Below are 19,696 nucleotides of genomic sequence, written 5' to 3' on the forward strand. Positions count from 1 at the left end.
GCACCATGGGGAGTGCATCATACTATGCCGAGCACCACGGGGAGCTCATTATACTATACCAAGCACCACGGGGAGCTCATTATACTATGCCGAGCACCACGGGGAGAGAATTATACTATATCGAGCACCACGGGGAGCTCATTATTCTATGCTGATCACCATGGGGAGCTCATTATTCTATGCTGATCACCACGGGGAGCTCATTATACTATACCGAGCACCATGCGGAGTGCATCATACTATGCCGAGCACCACGGGGAGCTCATTATACTATGCCGAGCACCACGGGGAGAGCATTATACTATATCGAGCACCACAGGGAGCTCATTATTCTATGCTGATCACCACGGGGAGCTCATTATTTTATGCTGATCACCACGGGGAGCTCATTATACTACACCGAGCACCACGGGGAGCTCATTATACTATACCGAGCACCATGGGGAGTGCATCATACTATGCCGAGCACCACGGGGAGCTCATTATACTATACCAAGCACCACGGGGAGCTCATTATACTATGCCGAGCACTGCGGGGAGAGCATTACACTATATCGAGCACCACAGGGAGCTTATTATTCTATGCTGATCACCACGGGGAGCTCATTATACTATACCGAGCACCATGGGGAGTGCATCATACTATGCCGAGCACCACGGGGAGCTCATTATACTATACCAAGCACCACGGGGAGCTCATTATACTATGCCGAGCACCACGGGGAGAGCATTATACTATATCGAGCACCACGGGGAGCTCATTATTCTATGATGATCACCACGGGGAGCTCATTATTCTATGCTGATCACCACGGGGAGCTCATTATACTATACCGAGCACCATGGGGAGTGCATCATACTTTGCCGAGCACCACGGGGAGCTCATTATACTATACCGAGCACCACGGGGAGCTCATTATACTATACCGAGCACCATGGCGAGCTCATTATACTATACCAAGCACCACGGGGAGCTCACTATACTAGACCGAGCACCATGTGGAGAGCATTATACGATGCCGATCACCACGGGGAGCGCATTATACTATATCGAGCACCACAGGGAGCTCATTATTCTATGCTGATCACCACGGGGAGTTCATTATACTATACCGAGCACCACGGGGAGCTCATTATACTATACCAAGCACCACGGGGAGTGCATCATACTATGCCGAGCACCACGGGGAGCTCATTATACTATGCCGAGCACCACGGGGAGCGCATTATACTATATCGAGCACCACAGGGAGCTCATTATTCTATGCTGATCACCACGGGGAGCTCATTATACTATACCGAGCACCACGGGGAGCTCATTATACTATACCAAGCACCACGGGGAGCTCATTATACTAGACCGAGCACCACGGGGAGCTCATTATACTATACCAAGCACCACGGGGAGCGCATTATACTATGCCGAGCACCACGAGGAGAGCATTATACTATACCGAGCACCCACGGGGAGCTCATTATACTATACCGAGCACCAAGGGGAGCTCATTATACTATGCCGAGCACCACGGGGAGCTCATTATACTATGCCGAGCACCCACGGGGAGCTCATTATACTATGCCGAGCACCCACGGGGAGCTCATTATACTATGCCGAGCACCCACGGGGAGCTCAGTATACTATACCGAGCACTATGGGGAGTACATCATACTATGGTGATCACCACGGGGAGTCCATTATTCTATGCTGATCACCACGGAGAGCTCATTATACTATGCCGAGCACCACGGGGAGCGCATTATACTACGCTGAGCACCACGGGGAGCTCATTATACTACACCGAGCACCACGGGGAGCTCATTATACTATACCGAGCACCATGGGGAGTGCATCATACTATGCCGAGCACAACGGGCAGCTCATTATACTATACCAAGCACTACGGGGAACTCATTATACTATACCAAGCACCACGGGGAGCTCATTATTCTATGCTGATCACCACGGGGAGCTCATTATTCTATGCTGATCACCACGGGGAGCTCATTATACTACACCGAGCACCACGGGGAGCTCATTATACTATACCAAGCACTACGGGGAGCTCATTATACTATGCCGAGCACCACGGGGAGAGCATTATACTATATCGAGCACCACGGGGAGCTCATTATTCTATGCTGATCACCACGGGGAGCTCATTATACTATGCCGATCACCACGGGGAGCTCATTATTCTATGCTGATCACCACGGGGAGCTCATTATACTACACCGAGCACCATGGGGAGTGCATCATACTATGCCGAGCACCACGGGGAGCTCATTATACTATACTGAGCACTATGGGGAGCTCATTATACTATGCCGAGCACCACGGGGAGCTCATTATACTATGCCGAGCACCACGGAGAGCGCATACTATACTGAGCACTATGGGGAGCTCATTATACTATGCCGAGCACCACGGGGAGCGCATTATACTATGCCGAGCACCACGGGGAGCTCATTATACTATACTGAGCACTACGGGGAGCTCATTATACTATACCGAGCACTATGGGGAGCTCATTATACTATGCCGAGCACTATGGGGAGCTCATTATACTATGCCGAGCACCACAGGGAGCTCATTATACTATACTGAGCACTACGGGGAGCTCATTATACTATACCGAGCACTATGGGGAGCTCATTATACTATGCCAAGCACCACGGGGAGGGAGCTCATTATACTATGCCGAGCACCACGGAGAGCGCATTATACTATGCCGAGCACCACGGGGAGCGCATTATACTATGCCGAGCACCACGGGGAGCTCATTATACTATACTGAGCACTACGGGGAGCTCATTATACTATACCGAGCACTATGGGGAGCTCATTATACTATGCCGAGCACCACGGGGAGGGAGCTCATTATACTATGCCGAGCACCACGGAGAGCGCATTATACTATGCCGAGCACCACGGGGAGCGCATTATACTATGCCGAGCACCACGGGGAGCTCATTATACTATACCGAGCACTATGGGGAGCTCATTATACTATGCCGAGCACCACGGGGAGGGAGCTCATTATACTATGCCGAGCACCACGGAGAGCGCATTATACTATGCCGAGCACCACGGGGAGCGCATTATACTATGCCGAGCACCACGGGGAGGGAGCTCATTATACTATGCCGAGCACCACGGAGAGCGCATTATACTATGCCGAGCACCACGGGGAGCGCATTATACTATGCCGAGCACCACGGGGAGCGCATTATACTATGCCGAGCACCACGGGGAGCGCATTATACTATATAGACGACTATGGGGTGATAGAACAAAAATCATTGCACTCTGCACAGCACATCGCCCTGTGAAAACTGCATATGTGCTGCTGATAACATGACGCTGTATGGGGAAAGACTGCTCTACTAGTGATTGTTCTGTTCCCATCATTGTTCCTCACCCAGTGTAAAGAGGCCGGGAAACAAGCGTCGAACAACTTGAATATTGTTGATCGCGCTCGCTTAGCGGCCTGAGACCATGTGAATACAACAGAGAACCATGTGAATACAACAGAAATGTCTCTGTGTGATGTGCAATCTGTGAGCATTAGGGGCCCCACTTTGTCTACTACCGGCCCGGCACCAGTGAGGTGCTGCAGATCTCCAGCCGGGTGTTCTCGGTGTCATCCATGGCGGCCGCAGCTCCACAGCCTGACTGCACGCTGTACCGTAATTACTGCCAGGAGCCGCCCCACTCACTGTAAGCGGAATCACCTACCCCTCCACCACCGCACGGCCCCGTGGTACCATCTTCCGGTCTCCATCTACCACGTAACTTCCGCTTTACGGCTCCTCCAATGACAGCGGCAGCCAGAGTCCCGGGCGGCTGCCATGGTAACTGACGCCATGCTGGGACAGGGAAGGAAGCCCAGGCTGCAACTGGAGCAGCACATCCGGGAGGAGGAGGGGCGTGAGCTGCTGAGGACAGGGGGAGGGGCTCCGGAGCAGCTCGGCAGGCAGCGCTGCGGGTCCTGTGGGTACGGGGCATTGTGCGGGTACGTATGGCGCTCCTCTGTGTGGGACCCCGCACTGCACCCACTGGGGGAAGGTAGCAGGGTAGCACTGTGCTGTGGGGTCCTGTCATCGCGTGCACCTGTTGTGTCAGTAATCAGGCACATGGACAGGATGCCCCCCTGCTCCTGTGTGTGTTGCTGGTGCCAGATGTCTTCTCACCAGCGCTGCCTTTCTTGTTGGGCACATGCTGTGATCCACATCTTCTACTAGATGCAGACCCCCTGTCCTATATACTCCTGATCCGGCCAGTGGTCTGTGGGGCGCAGCAGTCAGATGGAGAAGCCCCCCGATCAGTGCGACCATCATAGTAGTGAGGGGAAAAGCCCAGGTGCCCAGGGCTGGCCGTCGGGCTAGTGTTTAACCCCATAAAGGTCCATTATCCCAGGATCGCCACGTCTCATGTGCTAGAGCTGATGGCCGGCAATAATCGCATATGTGGCCCGGGGTGCAGCAGTCAGATGGAGAAGCCCCCCGATCAGTGCGACCATCATAGTAGTGAGGGGAAAAGCCCAGGTGCCCAGGGCTGGCCGTCGGGCTAGTGTTTAACCCCATAAAGGTCCATTATCCCAGGATCGCCACGTCTCATGTGCTAGAGCTGATGGCCGGCAATAATCGCATATGTGACCCGGGGTGCAGCGGCAGGAATAAGCCCACCCGTCACCTTCTGTCATAGGGCTGTGGCAGATTAGAGCAGCCCCCTATTACAATGGAGGGTCCACTCCAGCCCCTCATTATGGATCCTGTGCCACGGTTATTAGTAAGACATAAACATGGCGGCCGCAGTTTTCAGGACCCAACATCTATCTAACCACAGTTTCTCTCAGCGTAGTTTCCTTGGAATCAGTACCGTTTTTCGGCAGATGCTTTTTGGGGTGCAGTGCGTACCTACGTGTGAGATAAGAGGTGACGGCTTGTGTCTTTTTCCACAGCTCGCTCCTATTCTCTTGGGATGCTGAACTAAAATCTTGCTCAAGAAGTGGAGATGCAGTTGCTGCCCCTCAGTCGGGGGCAGTGATGGTGCAGCTGCCCGTACATGGAGGTGTTGTGGAGCAGCTGACATGATTAAGGTGAGACTATGTACCTGCTCTCCGGGGACTACTGACAGTCACGGTCTGTACACGGCTAACCGGGGACTCCTAGCCATATATAACCATGGTCAGTACACAGACTGTGAACCTGGCCCAAGGCTACAGTCACACGGCATTGTGTCACGTCCTATTGCTGTCTGAGTATAATGGATCACACATCCGTTACAATCAAGGATCCAAGTGTCTCCGCATGTGTCCTCTTCTCATGCGTATTGCAGATCAGACTCTTCTATTACAGCCTTTGGGGATCCGTATAAAACAGATGGAACTCGGGGCAGACTTTGTAATTTACAGAGAGTCCGAGTTTCATTGTTTTTAACTGATCCACTTTCAGTTATGGCTAAAAAGTTCAGTCAACCCACTTCAGTTAGAAAAACGGATACGGATGTAAGTGTTATGTCACCTGTTTCTCTTGGATGGTAATATATACCACACTCCGCAGCATATATACACAGCCTTAGCCAGGGGCTCCTTCGCTATTGTACTCCGCAGCATATATACACAGCCTTAGCCAGGGGCTCCTTCGCTATTGTACTCCGCAGCATATATACACAGCCTTAGCCAGGGGCTCCTTCGCTATTGTACTCCGCAGCATATATACACAGCCTTTGGCAGGGGCTCCTTCGCTAATGTACTCCACAGCATATAAACACAGCCTTTGGCAGGGGCTCCTTCGCTATTGTACTCCGCAGCATATAAACACAGCCTTAGGCAGGGGCTCCTTCGCTACCGTACTCCGCAGCATATATACACAGCCTTAGGCAGGGGCTCCTTCGCTATTGTACTCCGCAGCATATATACACAGCCTTTGGCAGGGGCTCCTTCGCTATTGTACTCCGCAGCATATATACACAGCCTTTGGCAGGGGCTCCTTCGCTATTGTACTCCGCAGCATATAAACACAGCCTTAGGCAGGGGCTCCTTCGCTACCGTACTCCGCAGCATATATACACAGCCTTAGGCAGGGGCTCCTTCGCTATTGTACTCCGCAGCATATATACACAGCCTTAGCCAGGGGCTCCTTCGCTATTGTACTCCGCAGCATATATACACAGCCTTTGGCAGGGGCTCCTTCGCTATTGTACTCCACAGCATATAAACACAGCCTTTGGCAGGGGCTCCTTCGCTATTGTACTCCGCAGCATATAAACACAGCCTTAGGCAGGGGCTCCTTCGCTACCGTACTCCGCAGCATATATACACAGCCTTAGGCAGGGGCTCCTTTTCTACCGTACTCCGCAGCTGTGGTAAATCACTAAGGTTATCCTTTGGGAGACACAAAAAATCATATGGGCTGAATTCACCCACTGCATTTGGTGGTTTTGTCATTTATGTGGTGCCATTGACTTCATGTATTTTTACCATAGGAGCTGACTCCTAACAGACCTAAAACAATGAGGGGAAAAAATAATTTGTTGCTGCACAGTAGTGTGCTTTGTTTGTATAGCACCATCATATTTCACAGCACTTTATACACATTACCATCACTGTCCCCATTGGGAATCACAATCTAGATTCCCTATCAGTATGTCTATGGAGTGTGGGAGGAATAGGGAGACCCAGAGGAAACCCACGCAAACACAGGAAGAACATACAAACTCCTTGCAGATGTTGTCCTTGGTGGGATTTGAACCCAGGACCCCAGCGCTGCAAGGCTGCAGTGATAACCACATGTGTGTTTTTTTTTCTGAACTTGTCCGTTTATTCAGACAGAGAAACGTAAATTAATCTAGTCTGTTTCTTATTTTTAGAAGGATTCAGATAGATTCCCTGGGCACAGTGCAGAAATGTATGACTAGGGCCCAGTGAGAATCAGATAGAAGTCCAAGTGCTGCACAAGACTGAGTATAAAGGATAATTTTTGGTTCTGATAGTCGTACCAATCAGGCCAGTGACATCCAGTGCTCCTTGTGCTCGTCTGCATTGTGGATGGTGCCTTCTGTTAAATGCACTGGTATTGTGTGCACTGGCACATAGGAGCATAGGTTCATAATGCTCAGTGTGACAGCTGATTGATTAGAGATACGTCTTTGTGAACGAGGCCTTTCTCTAATGTTTGTCCATAGGTTTTCCATACACACTCCTTGTCATGCATGTAAGCGGAGATTGCTGCTGCACTTCCAGGAACCTCCTTCAGAAGATGTGTTAGTATCTTGGAGCTCAGCCTGGGCTCAATTAATTGTTTGTTTGCACTAAATATAGAAATAATGGTTGTAAGACATCCTGATAGAATTCTAGTAAGACTTTATTCATATAAATGTATTTTTGGACAGTGTGTAATGTGTGCATATGGCCAATATACTGATGATGACCCATCGCTCTGGAAAAAAAAATCTCAGGATGCAGTATTGTCATCCGGTTTCTGGATGAGATCTTGCTGGTGGGTTCTGGATGAGACCTTGCTGGTGGCTTCTGGATGAGACCTTGCTGGTGGCTTCTGGATGAGACCTTGCTGGTGGCTTCTGGATGAGACAGTGCTGGTGGCTTCTGGATGAGACAGTGCTGGTGGCTTCTGGATGAGACAGTGGTAGTTTTAATTGATGATAGCTTGTGTGGACGTTTGCATTTGAACTAGTGCACATAGTTGCTCATTGACCCAGTCACTTATAATATTTGCAGACATGAACTGAAACGTTTGCATGAGCTCGGCCTAAAAAGGAACAGCAGATCAAGTCCAGTTAATGATCGAGAATGTTCTTCTGAGACCTGGGAGATGTGTATGCCATCTTTGTTCCGCCAGAGAAGGTTAGACATTATGGTTCATTTCCAGCAAGAGTGAAAGTTTTATAGCAGAAGGAACCTAGCAAAAGGCTGGATTCAGTCTTCCATTTTCATGAGCCGTATACTGACTAAGGATCTTCTGACCTGAACTGCTATGCCTATAAGGCTGTTAGTTTGAGACAGGCGGCCTGAATGACTGAAAGCCGGTGGCTTCAGAGAGGCTTAAAGTTCATGTTCTCCTGGGGGCCGCATTTTAATACTACAGCCAGGAACCATCATAGCGCTGCTAACCTGCTGATTAACACTATATTTTCAGGTAACTAGCTTATTGACCCTGACAGGTTCCCTTTAAGGTCTTGATGTTTTCTTCTCTAAACCATGACTGCTATCGCTGGTGGCAGCGGGATGCTCAGGAGTCGTGAGAGAAGCCACTTTAATATTATATGAAGTTGTTCTCCCATGATGACTGGTCCTGTGACATGCATTTCACAGTGTTCGAGAGTAGTCTTCGATTTACGTGCAGAGCCTTCTTCTGGGAGATTATGCCTTGTTTTTTTATCTGAAGGCTTTTTGTCTTGGGTATGAAATTACTGGAGGCTCCTTTGTTTTATGACTCACATATGACAGTAAGTTTACCACAGTGCGCAAATAAGGAGGTGGACAGTAATTGTTCCACGCCGTAAAAACAACTCGTGCTTGGATTTTATGGGCTGCCGCACAAGTTTGTCTGTGGTAGTGATGTCTGACATGCAGTGTGTGACCTGTGGACTTCAGACTATTTCTCCCACATTATACGGTATCGGCTATGAATCCGGTGGATTCTGCCGATGATCACGGTGACACATCGACATCGGATGCTACGACTGACCTCACCGTGTGCTTTATCCCATGTGTAGGGCATGTATAATATATGGCTGCTACTTAGATGACAGCGACGGCGTATTGTTTTCTATGTTTTGTGTAGTAATAAAGCCCCTGTGTTAATACATGAATTAAAACCGCGAGTACATTTCAATATGCGCTTATACGTAATGCCATAACATTGCAAAAAGTAATTTTCTTTTAGCTGTAACCCCCAGGAAGTAGGCAGTCCGCCTCCTGAACAGGATGAGGATACCGCAGCATCAGATTTCAGCCCTTAAGCCTTCCATCCCTGCCAGGCAGATGAAAAGATTAGCTTAGTGGATTGCTTTCACATCAAGTATTAAGGCTACAAAGCTCAATTAAAGGCATTGTGCATTTAGGGCGCTGTTTACCCCGTACATATTTTTACCATTTACTCATATTGCAAATAACCTCCTCTTCCAGCGACTGCAGAGTCACAGCTTGTCTTATACTATGTTATGTTGTCCTTGGATGGACATGTCAAGGTGTCTTCCTGACACCCAGCTCAACATACCAAAAGAGAAGGATTGTATCAATGCAGCATGTTGAAAAGTTGTGCAACATGTCGAAAATCTATGTGTGACGCGTGGAATATTCACAAGCAAGTGATCGCGTCCCATGTAGGGTCTATGCAGCCCCATGCACAACAGGGAGCTGTCCGCCAATCCAAGGTTTGGCTGACAGCAATCTCTCCAAAACTAGAGGCTAAGGAGTCTGAAATTGGAAATGCCAGATCTTTATCTCCCCTGATATCATCTGTTGGGGACAGTTGGGAGGTTCCCATACACATAGGATTGTTGGCTAAGTCCACCGATATGTAATGAGTATGGGGGCTTTATGGGTGAGCTAGAATAGTGAATTGCGTATGGCCAAGGGCCAGATAAGCATCATTGTATTGTAGCTAATAAATAATACCTGTTTGGGATTGGGGGTCCCCTACACAGTCTGACACGGCCCAGTCAGTGGTGACAATGTAGGGCCACGCTCAGTTTTAAAGAGTTGCCCATTCATAAAGGTGTAGGAGGAATAACTGAAGCACAGTACTGTGCAGAGGATGGGATGGAGTCACCTTTTTATATATTGATTACTGTGATGTATTATATTGAATTGAATAGTTCACTCCTTATACTCAGTTTTGTAGTTTGTTTGTAGGTCTTCATATTTCTGTCAATGTACATTGATGTGTATAAAGGAGGAGCGTGAGGTGCAGGAGGAGGCTGTGTAAAAAGGAGCGTGAGGTGCAGGAGGAGGCTGTGTAAAAAGGAGCATGAGGTGCAGGAGGAGGCTGTGTACAAAGGAGCATGAGGTGCAGGAGGAATAAGACCCCTTAACTGCCACCGTTATTTGTCATAACTAACCACAGTTAGCTTGTGAATATATACTATGATTGATATAATTCCTCGGCATTTATGGTTCACTGTTATTGCTATGAAAAGGACAGCGGGGCATCTGAGGACAGGAGAGTGTCCCTGACCATAGTTGTCAGAGGGGCATCTAGCCATGATCGAATGCATAATTGTTGTGAGTTCATTTTCCCCTTCACCATTGAGGTCTGATGAACTCCCTCTTCTGGTGAAGGAAGGTAGTGAGGCTGATTACCAAGCACCTGAGCTGGATGATGATGACTGGGTGACGGGAATTGCTGACTGGATATAAGACAGCCGACGCCCTTCTGCCTGGCTGGTGATTTCTCTGAGGGATTCTAGGAGACCAGTCTGATTCCTGCTCCTCAAAAGCGAAGTTTTCTGCTCTGCTTTTTGCATTTGTGTTTTGGTTTTGTTTTGCCTTGTTTTTCTGGATTTCTGTCATTCCCTGCTGGGGTGAGCTGAATTCCTTTTTGCTCTGTCTTCAGAAAATACCTGAGTACTGATAGTCTTTTTGAAGCCTAGCGTCTTCAGGCTTTTTTCCCTATCAGTCTGTTGGCTCTTGTTTTGATAGGATTTTGGCGGATAGCAGACAGCAGCTTTTCTATCCTGTCCTATTTAGTTAGCTTGGGCCCCATCATTTGCTCAGCCTATCTTTCTATCTGTGTGAGTGTTTTTTCATCTTGCTTCACCGTCATTATATGTTGGGGGCTGCCTATTGCTTTGGGGGCTGCTCTGGGGCAGTTTAGATTTCCCTTTCTGTCTTTAGGCTATTTAGTTATCCGGCTGTGATCGAGGGGTCTCGGGCACCGTAGGAACCCCCCACGGCTACTTCTAGTTGTTGTTGATAGGTTCAGGGGTCTGCAATCCGATAGCTGCCAACTCCTCTGGTTTTCTGGACTTAGCTAGTATTTCTGTTTTTGCCTCCTACGGTGACTCATTCATAACACATAATGTGAACTTGCACTATGTCTCCGCTCACTGCTGTATGGTACAGGTATACATTCTGGTATACACGTGAAATGTTTTTTTTTCCCACTGTCCATGGTAAGGTTTCTGTACTGTGATTGAATACGTGCTCTTTACAGTAATTGTTCCATCACTTAGCAAATATTTATTTCACAGCACCACCAAAACCATCTGAAGCGATGTGCTCAACGCTGGGCTTACCATGAACAGCTCCTGTCATCACCTCTTCACTGACGACCAGTGCTATGTAACTGTGCCCGCACTAGCCTCAGTGCACCTGTGTTCCTCTTTGTTTTTAGCTTGTGCTTAATGGATAAGCCCGGAAAATCTTTTTCATGAAAGGGAAATATTAGTTGAAATGTTGACAAATTCATCATGTAAATTTTGTACCTTTTTTGCTGGAATAATATTTATTTATATAGCGCCAACATATTCCGCAGTGCTTTACAGTTTTAACAGTTTCAAAACACAAGTCATAAGTAACAACGTTAACAATACAATAATTAAAGCAAAATAAGACGACCCTGCTCGTGAGAGCTTACAACCTACAATGAGGTGGGGAGATGCAAAGTACAGGTGTGTATTTACAATGATGTATTTACAATGATGGTCCAGCCATCTTGAGGGAGTGAGGGATGGATGGAGATAGTGAATGGGCTACACATGCACACTTACACATAGAATGACTTTAATTAGTGAACGTGATGGGCCGCTCTGAACTAATGCGTTTTCAGGGAGCGCCTAAAACTATGCAAATTGTGGATAGTCCTAATTTCTTGGGGTAGAGCATTCCAGAGGATTGGCGCAGCGTGGGAGAAGTCTTGGAGTCGGGAGTGGGAGGTACGGATTAGTGCAGAGGTTAGTCGAAAGTTCACACATTGAGGTCAACTTTGACACAAGGCAAGGTTTTTAATATTAGACAGTTTAGGACTATCCCGAACAGAGTTACCGTGTCGTGGTGGGATTGCTTTCCTGCTACTTTTGATCAAAAACAGTAACTAAAAACTCTGTATTATTTAGATGCACTTTTGCTTTTACTAATTTAGTTACAGCAGGGTTTTTGCTCACTTTGTCTATTGGAGGGAGTGGATCAATGCGACAGTGAGGGTTTTTGTTGTTTCCATGGTGGAAAAGGGCGGATTCTAGAGATGTTCTTGAGGTGTAAGCGGCAAGAGCGGGCAAGAGATTTTATATGGGATGTGAAGGAGAGATTGGTGTCAAACATAACACCCAGACAGCGCGCCTGCTGCCGGGGTGTTATTATGGTGCCACACATGGTGAGAGAAATGTCAGATTTACGGAGGTTAGTAGACGGCGGGAGCAGAAGAAGTTCAGTTTTAGAAAGGTTGAGTTTCAGATAGAGAGCGGACATGATGTTGGAGACTGCGGACAGTCAGTCAGTGGCATTCTGTAGTACAGCGGGGGTAAGGTCGGGGGATGACATGTATAGTTGTCATCAGCATAAGGATGGTACTGAAAGCCAAATCTGCTGATAGTCTGTCCAATTGGGGTTGTGTAGAGAGAGAAGAGAAGGGGGCCAAGGACTGAGCCCTGATGTACCCCGAAAGCGAGAGGAAGAGGAGATGACGTTGATCCAGCGAGCAAAACACTGAAGGAGCAGTCAGAAAGATAGGAAGAGAACCAGGCAAGAGTAGTGTCCTTAATGCCTAGAGAGTAGGAGACGGTGGTCAACAGTGTCGAAGGCTGCAGAAAGGTCGAGAAGAATGAGCAGAGAGTGGTCACCATTACATTTTGCTGTCAGAAGGTCATTGGTAACTTTGAGTGCAGTTTCAGTCGAATGTAGGGAGCGGAAGCCGGACTGTGGAGGGTCTAGGAAGGAGTGCATGGTGAGGTAACTGGTAAGGCGGGAGTAGAATAGGCACTCCAAAAGTTTAGAGATGAAGGGGAAATTGGAGACTGGTCTGTAGTTGTTTGTGCAGGATGGGTCGAGAGCGGGTTTCTTTAGTAATGGAGTAATGATAGTGTTTGAAGGAGGATGGGAAAATGCCCCAAGAGAGGTAGAGATTAAAGATTGTAGTTAGGTGAGATGTGACGACTGGAGAGAGAGACTGGAGGAGATATGAGAGAATGGGGTCGGTAGTGCATGTAGTCGGACGAGAAGAAGAGAGGACTCTGGAGACTTCTTCTTCTGTGATGGTATCAAATGTGGAAAGTGAGCCAGGGGAAATGCAGGGAGGGATGGGATTCACAGCACTTGGTGGTTGGGAGTGGATTTCCTGACGGATATTATCTATTTTTTCTATAAAGTGGGAGGCCAGGTCATCAGCACAAATGTCTGTGTTAGGGGCTTGTGCTTTTGGCCTGAGGAGGGAGTGAAAGGTGTCAAAAAGTTTCTTGGGTTGTTGGCTAGTGAGGAGATCAGGAGGGGTGAAGTAGGTCTATTTGGCGAGGTGAAGGGCAGAGTTATAGGTTCTTAACATAAATTTGAAGTGGATGAAGTGTTCTGGTGTGCGGGTTTTTCTCCATAGGCGTTCATCACTCCTAGAGCCTCACTGGAGAAGTTGAGTTTGCGATGTGAGCCAGGGCTGTTTGACTCTGTGTTTGGAGGTTTGAGGGTGAGGGGCGTTGTTTGGTCAAGGGTGCTTCTAAGAGTGTCGTTGTAGTGATGAACAGCCAAATCAGGACAGGAAAAAGAGGAGATTGGGGACAATGGTGAGAGTAGGGAGTCTGAAAGTGTCTGAGGGTTAATGGCTTGTAGATTTCTGAATGTGTGGTAGGTAGGAGTGTGCTGGGGTGGGCGAGGATTTGTGAGCGTTACAGAGAGAATGTTGTGGTCAGAGAGGGGAAGCGGTGAGTTATTTAAGTAGGAGATTGAACAGAGCCGGACAAAGACCAGGTCAAGGGTGTTACCATCCTTGTGTGTCTCAGAGGTTGAAAGCTGTGAGAGGCCTAGAGAAGTGGTTAGTGTCATGTCGCTCTCGCCGCATTCCCCCGGAGCAAGGGCTCAGCGCCCGACGTCATCACTTTCGGTATCACGGCCGGTCTGGGGTTCCCGTCGAGTGCGCACACGCACCTCCCGTGTTTGACTCTGTGGTTGTTCACTCGACTCCATGACTCTGTCTAGTGTGCATTCGCTTCCCCATAGCTTGACTGCAGCTGCGCCATCTCTATGGTCCTGGGGGACCTGACCCGGAAAGTCCCAACGCTCATGCCCTATATCAGGCTGTCTCTTCCTATGGGAAGTGCCTGATTATTGTTGGTCTTCCTTGCTAGGCCTGCTTGGTCCCCGCTTGGCCACTTTCAGTATTCAGGTCCCCTGCCTTGTGCTCTGTCGTGCATCTTAGCACACGCTCTGCTTCTGCCCTGTGCTGTCGTGCTTCTTAGCACATGTTCTGCTCCTGCCTTGTGCTCTGCTGTACTTCTTAACACACGCTCGGCTTCTGCCCTGTTTTCTGTCGTGCTTCTTAGCAAAGGCTCTGCTTCTACCCTGTGCTCTGCCGTGCTGCCTAGCACACGCTCTGCTTTACCTTGTACTCAGGCGTGCTTCCCAGCACGCGCTCTACTTTGCCTCATACTCGGGCATACTTCTCAGTGCACGCTATACGCACTCCTGTACCCAGCGTTCCCCCGTGTAGTCGCCCTGCACTATCCATTACTCTGTGTTCCCCCGTATACATGCCTTGTACTGTCCTAAACCCTCCGTACCTCCGTGTACTCGCCCTGCACTATCCTATACCCAGCGTGCCCCTGTGTCCACGCTTTGCACACTCCTGTATCCTGCGTGTTCCCTCCTGCACCTTGCTAGACACACTCTCTCGCGTCTTCTGTGAGCCGGCCACCTGGTTCCAGCATTCGTGGTACCTTACCCCCCTGTGTTATGATTGGGTCACCGAGGAGGAGAGCAAGCCCAAGCTAAGCCACAGAAAACCAGAGAGGTTGGTAACTAAGCGGATTGCAGACCCCTGATCCTATCCCCACAACTAGCAGTAGCCGTGGAGCGTACCTACGATGATCCTAGACGCCTCGGCACAGCCAGAGAGTTAACTAAGCCTAAAGCAAGAAAGGGGAAATCTAAACTGCCCCAGAGCAGACCCCAAAGGAATAGATAGCCCCCAAACATATATTGTCGGTGAGACAAGATGAAAACACAAACGCAGGCAGGAAAATAGACTGAGCAAATGATGGGGCCCACACTGACTAGACAGGAAAGGAAAGATGCTGTCTGCAATCACGCAAAAAAACCCTCAAAAGGTCCAACACATCTGATGCAAAAAACACTGAAGTCGCATGACTTCGCCCACTATATCAGCACTCTAGTATATTCTGAAAGCAGAGCAAAAAGAGGCCAATCTAATAAGGGACAAAACAAACTGGCACAAGCAGTAACATATGGACGGTGATTCAGCACAACCCGAGCCGGAGCTGGCTGACCCACACAAAACTGAGATAGACAAAACCAGATCAAATGAACACTTAGCTGAGCATGCAGGGACTGAGCTGGAAACATCAGACCTCAGGAGGCAAGAAGAAAAGCACCAGCAGGGATAGAGGGAGTCGGCTGTCTTAAATCCCAATCTGAAACCCCAGATCTCCAATCGTCATCCTCATTATCAGGTGGCAAGCCTCTGTTAATCAGAGCAGCTCCATTACCTCCAGTAACCACCAGAGGGAGCCCAGAAAGAGAACTCACAACACCCCTGTGTCTGCCCCTGACACTGCCTGTATAGAGGGTGGTCCTCACTAGGTCAGCTCGCCCTGGGTGGGTTGGTATCACGACCCAGAGCGTCCACTCCAGGAGTCGTCACAGTTAGTGATTGAAGCTGGGTTTCAGATGTGGAAGTGGGGCTGTTAATGGGGATGTTGAAGTCTCCCAGGATAAGGGTTGGTGGTTCTGAGGACATGAAGTGCGGCAGCCAGGCTGAGAAGTGGTCAAGGAAGTGGGTGGGTGAGCCTGGGGGCCGGTATATGAACGCTACTCTGAGGAAGAGGGGACGGAAGAGCCTGATGGTGTGGACCTCAAAAGAAGGGAATGAGAGTGATGGAACTGGGGAAATGACCTGGAAAGTGCATTGTGGGGACAGGAGTATGCCGACTCCATCACCAAGTCTGTTTGTGGGTCTCGGGGAATGGGAGAATTAGAAGCCACCATGAGAAATGGCAGCAGGGAGACGGTGTCAGAATCTTGAATTGTGCAGGAAAGGAAGTTTGTTACATACAGACCGTGGATTCCAGAGGGCACAATTAAAAGGAGATGAGGGAGTTCAAGTAATATTAATAAGATTATTATGGTTTCTATATGAGGTAGGGTAGGGGTTGAATTTAGGGGATGGTGGACCGGGGTTGGGGGAAAAGTCCCCCGAAATCAGTAGGAATACGAAGATAAAGAGCAAGCAGTTATTGGAATAGTAAGAAATTTTTTCTGCGATGTGTATGGGCAAGATAGGCTGAGATTTTTCAAGAAGGTGAGAAGTGCGTGGGAGCTGTACATGGGAGAGGGAAGTATAGAGGGGCTGATGTGTATGAGTCATGATGGAGGGGGGATGGGGCGGTTAATGTGGATAGAAAGGGAACACAGGAGGATAGAAATAAAGCACTTGGCTAAAAGGGAGTGCAAAGTGTGGGTTACCTGACTCCTGCCCTGACTAACTGCCATGGAATGACTGCGTTTTGCTTGATGCTTAGCTAATGCGATGCTTTGCTGAATGCGTGCGACCCCACTCATTCAGGGAATGAAACTGTCCAAGTTGAATGAAGAAATCCAGTGTAATTGGTTTTTTGATATGTTTAAAGCAACAGAGAGGAGCCAGAAGACCAAAGTACCTGATTTCTCCTACTTCTTTACTAAATAGAAGCACTTCACCTTCTTATTAAACAGTTAAAACAGTGCAGGTTCCTTTTAGCAGTGCATGGGTTAATCTGCTCATTTGAGAGCTCTTGGAAGCTTTCCTGCCTTAGTCTTTCAGCTGTGCACTGTTAGCCACTGCCCTCTCCTATATAACCTGGGCCCTGGCTAGCACTCATTGCCATACCAAGCTTATGCTGCAAGGTTGGAGATGATGGCTTGTGGTTGGAGATGATGGTTTGTGGTTGTTATTTGAGAAGGCATTTGGTGGATTTGTCTGAGACTATTGTTGCAAGGTTTTGGTTGTGTGCTAATCCCCTTCTCCTACTTGGTTTTCCTCCATTCTCCTCTCCCCAGTGTATACCTCTGTTGTTTGTGTGAGTATATTTGTGTGATTGGTATTTTCCTTTATCCCTGTTTGTATTACCTTGTTAGTCTGGTTGGTGTATTACAGTACATTAATACTTCCCTCTTCTCTGGGTGAGGGAGGGGAACAGGCTGAAGGCAGATTTAGGAGCTAAGGCAAGGTATGTGGTCTTGGCGTCTTCACCATCAGAAGTTATCTTGGGAACAGAGCAAGCTAGAGTGACCCTACCATTAAAGACGAGGAAGAATCCCCTGGTCCCGGGATACCTGACAACAGAGCCGTGACATTGTGTCTTAGATACAGGAGTTTACCCTGTAATGACAAAAACTCCTTTATAAATCCTTCATACTCCCCTCTGCTTCTCTTTACCGCTGCTTGGGTAACTCAAAGTTGTCCTAACTTTCACTTCAATTAGAGATGGGTCCCTGCTACAGCCAATCACTAGCTAGAGCGGTGACACTTTGGCCACTGAATGGGATGGAAACCAATTAAAAGGAACCCATTAGGAGGAATATATACCATAATTTATTGGAATGGTTGTATAGGCAATGTTCCCATGATGTAACGGATACAGTTTCTTATAGAAATTTGCCAAGAATTCCTGAGAAATCCGACTTTAAATTTATATGCAAATTAGCTATAATTTCTCTGGTTGTGTGAGCAGTCCAATCTCTCCGGCCCTCACTATTTATTTCCCGCTTGGTGCCTCCCTCCTGCCTGTGATTCACATATTGGACGAGACTACCATATCAGACTCAACTCGTGTCAAGCAAAAACTCTTGCAAGCCCATTCTCTGCCCATGGCAGCACATTTAGTTTTCATTAGTGGGCCAACATCAGTCTATAGCACTCCTCCTCCCAGGCAGATAATGTCGCCTGGACTGTTATGCTAATCACAGGTAGGCGTGAAACACTAGCTGGGGATTAACCAGTGGGGGCCATAGTGCTGGAAATCGACTAACATGCCCGGAGCTCTTAAGGCCAAATTACATGTAACTTCAAAGTCAGGTTTCTCAGGAATGACTTGACGGATTTCTTCAAGAAATGAATAATTTAGATACTGCTCCTAGCAGGTTTCCTTAAAAAAAGAGGCGTACAGCCCTTTTAAACCCTTTTTGAAATTGCTCAGAGATTTGTCATAATAAAAATATGACATTATGAACAATGCTTCCTACATGGTTAGGTTCACATTGAATTTTTGGAGGCTGAAAAATCCAATGAGTTTTTCAAGAGGTATACACTTAAAGAAGTTGTCCACTACTTGGACAACTACTTGTTATTCCCCTTGTTCGGCTGATAAAATATAAATGCTTATTGTCACAGGGATACCGCAACAAAGAGGAGCCAGAATACAGCAGTGTCTGATTGGTCCTACTGTGCTGAAAACAAGCACTTTTCCTTCTTTTTAAGTGGTGTTAATTTCTTTTGGCAGAACAGGGATTAAATTGGCTATGTTGGAAACTCTCACCTCCTTTTTATTCTGGGCCTGATTCAAACCATGTCAGAGCTAGCTTTTGCTGCATGGCTTGGAGGAGAGGTGTTTACATGTGAAGCAGTTTTGGAGGTGTTATCTGTGACTGTCACGTGGTTTGTAAGTGTGACAATTCCCTTCCCTCATCGTACTTTATTTTTTACACTTCCACTCCCCGGTTCATTCCGCTATTATATATGAGTGAATATTTGTATGCTTGGTATTTTCAGTTTACCCTTGTTTGTGTTGCCTTGTTCATCAGGTTGATGTACTGCAGTGCACAGTAGTGCCCCTTTGGGGGAAGAGAACAGAAGGAGGGCCTGTGCGGTTGTTGTGACACATGACCCCCAACTCCCAATAAGTGCTGGCATCTTTTGGTCTCCTCTGCTCTGATGGAATAGTGAAGTCTGTAGCCAATCAGTGGCTGCTGATTGACTGCAAGGTTCTGGTTTGTTGCTGCAATTCCAGATCTATTGTTGAAACTCATTATCCATTTACGGTATACTGGCCAACATGAGAGCGGTAATGAGCAGCAATCAATTATATTAGTTGTTCGGTGCTCGTTTACCGGCAGGATGGGGACAGAAGGATCACTATAACAAATGTTCTGTCTTTCTATAAAATACATATAATACATGTTATTCCCCGACACGTCTTCTGTTTAAATGGCACAATGTGTTGCCAATAGCAGTGTATTATGCATGTTTAATTTTGCTCATTTATCAGGTGTTTCCCGCCATGTTTACACCTGCAGATTATCAGGAACAAGCATTCCTACAAGTGTTTTTATCCAATTATCGGCACCCGTAAAAGATGTCTTTAGATATCATCTGACTCCTTGGTAAGATTTCCAGTGCCCTCGTGTTTTTTTCTGTTTGCTTGGATTTGTTTCCACTATTACTTTTAATGCTGGGTGACTGTCCATATAACACCCACCTGTGCACCTGACATATGGTGACATTTGCACAGTGTAATCTTTTACAGGTCTCCAATTAC

The 19,696-nt window shown here is 47.8% G+C and overlaps 2 protein-coding genes across 8 annotated transcripts in view; one reads left to right on the forward strand and one right to left on the reverse strand.

The window, feature by feature from the left end:
* NCDN (neurochondrin) overlaps window positions 1-4,007 on the reverse strand; it is a 55,336-nt gene extending 51,329 nt beyond the window's left edge. For 3 of the 7 annotated variants that reach the window (XM_073563076.1, XM_073563033.1, XM_073563024.1), the window contains exon 1: window positions 3,737-4,007. In XM_073563076.1, the coding sequence (XP_073419177.1) occupies window positions 3,737-4,006 (270 nt within the window). In that variant the 5' untranslated portion in view covers window position 4,007. The other 4 variants (XM_073563057.1, XM_073563038.1, XM_073563047.1 and 1 more) reach the window with 4 other exon arrangements.
* KIAA0319L (KIAA0319 like) overlaps window positions 3,874-19,696 on the forward strand; it is a 156,469-nt gene continuing 140,646 nt past the window's right edge. Inside the window, exons 1-2 of the mRNA XM_073563006.1 lie at window positions 3,874-4,013; window positions 4,962-5,099. The gene's annotated coding sequence lies outside the window, so the exon portion shown is untranslated. The remainder of the gene's footprint in view (window positions 4,014-4,961; window positions 5,100-19,696) is intronic.

Source organism: Dendrobates tinctorius, unplaced genomic scaffold (genome assembly GCF_039654945.1).
Source record: "Dendrobates tinctorius isolate UK_male_01 unplaced genomic scaffold, ASM3965494v1 ptg000015l, whole genome shotgun sequence".
Taxonomy (NCBI): Eukaryota; Metazoa; Chordata; class Amphibia; order Anura; family Dendrobatidae; genus Dendrobates; species Dendrobates tinctorius.